The following is a 4,640-nucleotide window of genomic DNA, read 5'->3' on the forward strand; positions in this document are numbered from 1 at the left end:
CCAGCTTATTGGGATATGTAAAGTCTATATTTTTAGGTTGACAACCATGAACAAATTATAACCTTTAAAACTTAGTTTGTCAAGTGGTTTAGTGTAGAAATATTCTGAAATAAGACAAACGAAGTTTTGCATTAATGAAGACTTAAGAAATCAGACAAAGATAAGTGCACAGAAAGACTCAGTTATCTCTTGACATATCGAGATTTGTGCACATCTGAAATCTCACTTTCTTTCTCAACATCTATGGTTTTGATGCATCTTAAGGATATATAAATGAGAACCCTAAAGCACGATTTTACATATTCAAGAGGATAATGTTTTGTACACAGATCTGAAGATTTTTCGTACCCTTTTAGAGCTACAACTGGTGACTTTGTGAAAACAACAGATCCATTTATAAAGTAAAGTTGCTGCATTAATGAATTGTGTGTGGTCACGTGAGTAAGTACTACATGAGGTAGCAGTAGATTTAAGGTTAAGTCTATTGTACAAACTTCTATTCTATTAATGAATTGTTACATTGAGAATTGTTTAGATTAAATCATCCCTAAGTTTTTTACTTTAAAACTACAGTTTCAAAAGTTTTCTTGGGTCATCATTCTTAGTGTTCATGTGATTTGTGAATGTTTGATATTTGTTTAATTCAGATCTATTGCATAATTAATCACACTAATTAATTGGCTAAGATTTGATAAAATCTTACTCAATTGGGGTCTAAAACCCTAATAAGATATATAAAATTATTCAGGCATTCAATAAAACCAATTTTGTGGCAATGCACTTTGCTTCATTCAACAATCTTGACACTTTTCAATCTCAAAAAAAAAATAAAAAATAAAATCTTGACACTTTTCATAAAAATAATAATAAAAATAATAATCTTGACACTATATATGTTTAATAATTGGTAATCTAAAAAGAATAGACACTATATTCCACCGCATGGATCTGGCTGCTTAATTCGGTAAACAAATTGATATCTTTTTATTTATAAATAGCCTATAATTGAGGGCTAAATCTATAGATAAATAAAAGATAGCCTTGCCTCTTTTCATTATTATTGATGTGATTAATTGGTGGACAAAGTTTTCCTTTAAAGGAATCTCGTCAAACCCATTACGTAATCATTCATAAAACTATTAACGTGTATTATTATTTAAATAAATCTCATTAGTCCTTAAATAGGTCATATAACTAAAAGTATTGAGTGTGTGTTTGGAAACAATTTACAATGTTTTTGGTGTTGATAACAATATAAAATAAAATTTAGGGTTTAATTTTAAAATCACCCCTAAATTATAAGGGAATTATATAATTTATTAAAATCTTTAATAAAATATAACCACGTACCACTATATGCTTTCGAGGATCCAGCTTATTGGGATATGTAAAGTCTTTATTTTTAGGTTGACAACCATGAACAAATTATAACCTTTAAAACTTAGTTTGTCAAGTGGTTTAGTGTAGAAATATTCTGAAATAAGACAAACGAAGTTTTGCATTAATGAAGACTTAAGAAATCAGACAAAGATAAGTGCACAGAAAGACTCAGTTATCTCTTGACATATCGAGATTTGTGCACATCTGAAATCTCACTTTCTTTCTCAACATCTATGGTTTTGATGCATCTTAAGGATATATAAATGAGAACCCTAAAGCACGATTTTACATATTCAAGAGGATAATGTTTTGTACACAGATCTGAAGATTTTTCGTACCCTTTTAGAGCTACAACTGGTGACTTTGTGAAAACAACAGATCCATTTATAAAGTAAAGTTGCTGCATTAAGTCAACCATAGTTGATGATCTAAACTTTCGAGTGGAGATCTCAAAGTCCCAAATTGAAGAGTTTGTGTGCAATAGTTTCACAGTAAAAGAGTCTGTGGATTCAGAGTTGCGTGTGGTCACATGAGTAAGTACTACACGAGGTAGTAGTAGATTTAAGGTTAAGTCTATTGTACAAACTTATATTCTATTAGTGAAATATTGCTTTGAAGATTGTTTAAGTTAAATCCTCCTCAAGTTTTTTACTTTAAAACCACAGTTTCAAAAAATTTCTTGGGTCATCATTTTTGGTATTCATTTGATTTGTGAATGTTGATGTTTGTTTAATTCAAATCTATTACATAATTAATCACACTAATCAAATTGGCTAAGATTTGATAAAATTTGACTCTATTGGGATCTAAAATCCTAATTAGATATATAAAATTATTTAGGCATTCAATAAAAACCGATTTTGTGGCAGTGCGCTTTGCTTCATTCAACAATCTTGACACTTTTCACGAAACATAAATAAATAAATGACAATCCTGACACAATATATGTTTAATAATTGGTTATATAATAACAATAGACACTAGATTTAATAATCAAATCATTCTGTGTCAATTTCAGAGATGTGAATATCATAAGTTCCACCGCATGGATCTGGCTGCTTAATTCGGTAAACAAATTGATATTTTTTATTTATAAATAGCCTATAATTGAGGGCTAAATCTATAGATAAATAAAAGATAGCCATGCCTCTTGCCTGAAATTGTTTCAGACTTTGGTATGGCTCATGAGTCTTGCTGAATTTAGTCAAATTGTTGTTGGAGTGGACTCATATATAACTTGACTGGGTATTCATATCCATGCATATTGGATGTCTATCTTCCTGCTGAACCATGGATGCATATCTACAATTTACTGTTGTTGCTGTGTTAGTTTCTTTAGTCTTTCTCTATTCACTGCTTGAAAAGACAAAGAAATGCAGCAACAGCAAAGAGGCTCCTGAACCAGCTGGTGCATGGCCTATAATTGGCCACCTTCACCTTCTTGGTGGTGGTGATCAGCTTCTCTACCGAACACTAGGAACAATGGCTGATAAGTATGGCTCAGCATTCAATATTCGCCTAGGTAGTCGCCGAGCTTTTGTTGTGAGTAGCTGGGAAGTAGCAAAGGATTGCTTCACCATCAATGACAAGGCACTAGCTTCTCGTCCAACAACAGTAGCTGCAAAGCACATGGGGTACAACTATGCTGTGTTTGGATTCGCACCCTACAGCTCCTTCTGGCGTGAGATGCGAAAGATTGCAACACTTGAACTTCTCTCTAATCGTCGGCTTGAGATGCTCAAGCATGTTAGGTTCTCTGAAGTTGAGATTGGGATAAAGGAGCTCCACAGTTTATGGGTTCAAAATGGCTCTTGTCCCTTGCTTGTTGATCTTAAACACTGGTTAGAAGAGTTGACACTAAATGTGGTGGTCAGAATGGTTGCGGGGAAACGTTATTTTGGTTCCTCAGCTGCCTCTGACAGTGGCGGGGCAAGGAGATGTCAAAAAGCAATCAATCAGTTCTTTCATCTGATTGGCATTTTTGTGGTTTCGGATGCACTTCCATTTCTGGGGTGGTTGGATTTGCAGGGGCATGAAAAGGCAATGAAGAAGACTGCTAAGGAGTTGGATTCTATATTGGGAGGTTGGCTGGAGGAGCATCGTCAAAAGAGAGTTTCCGGTGAGGTTAAGGCCAGCGGTGAGCAAGATTTCATTGATGTCATGTTGTCACTTCAGGAAGAAGGTCAACTCTCAAATTTTCGATATGATGCAGACACTAGCATCAAGTCTACTTGCCTGGTATATTGGATATTAACCATTAATTTTTGTCATTTTTATTTAACTTTTGTCATTATTATTTGATGTGTAATTTCATTACTTTAACTAACTATATGACTCATGAATTTGCAATACGACTACTTAAAGATTTAACTTGTGTTCAATGTTTTCAGTGCAGTAGATTAAATACAGAAGCCATATATAACTATGCATACTTACATATTAATGTAGTTGATCTGTTATAATTAGTTCATAAAAAATATGACCTCGCCTACGTAAAAAAGTTTCATAGTTAGCATTTTCATATAGATTTTATGCAGGCACTTATCCTTGGTGGCAGTGACACTACAGCAGGGACGCTGACATGGGCCATCTCATTACTTCTAAACAATCGAAATGTGTTGAAGAAGGCACAAGAAGAATTAGAGCATCATGTTGGAATGTACAGACAAGTTGAAGAATCGGACATAAAAAACCTTGTTTATCTTCAAGCAATTATCAAGGAAACTCTTCGTTTATACCCAGCTGGTCCACTCTTAGGACCGCGTGAAGCATTGGAAGATTGTAATGTTGCTGGCTATAATGTTAAAGCTGGCACTCGCTTGGTAGTGAATGTATGGAAGATTCAGAGAGACCCAAGGGTTTGGACCAATCCGTCTAGTTTTCAACCAGAGAGGTTTCTCACAAGCCATGTGAATGTTGATATTAGAGGTCAAAACTTTGAGCTTATTCCTTTTGGGTCTGGTAGAAGATCATGCCCTGGTGTGTCATTTGCCATCCAAGTCCTTCACTTGACACTTGCTCGTCTACTTCATGCCTTTGAATTTGCAACCCCATTGGATCAGCCTGTTGACATGACTGAAAGCCCTGGTTTAACTATTCCAAAAGCAACTCCATTGGAGGTTCTTCTTACCCCATGCCTCCCGGCCAAACTCTATGGCTATTGAAGTGTTTGTTGGCAATGTTAGAGATGTAAATGAATAAAATAAGATTGAAGTGTTGCTGGCATAAGCAGGTTCTTAATTGGACATATGTAAAAACAA

The 4,640-nt window shown here is 34.5% G+C and overlaps 1 protein-coding gene across 1 annotated transcript; it reads left to right on the forward strand.

The window, feature by feature from the left end:
* The first annotated feature begins 2,670 nt into the window (after positions 1 to 2,670).
* Positions 2,671 to 4,640, forward strand: LOC142622628 (xanthotoxin 5-hydroxylase CYP82C4-like). The gene is made up of 2 exons (XM_075796143.1): positions 2,671 to 3,618; positions 3,918 to 4,640. Exons 1-2 carry the CDS (start codon positions 2,671 to 2,673, stop codon positions 4,542 to 4,544), a joined length of 1,575 nt encoding a protein of 524 aa, XP_075652258.1. The 3' UTR covers positions 4,545 to 4,640.

Source organism: Castanea sativa, chromosome 1, assembly GCF_040712315.1.
Source record: "Castanea sativa cultivar Marrone di Chiusa Pesio chromosome 1, ASM4071231v1".
Classification (NCBI taxonomy): Eukaryota; Viridiplantae; Streptophyta; class Magnoliopsida; order Fagales; family Fagaceae; genus Castanea; species Castanea sativa.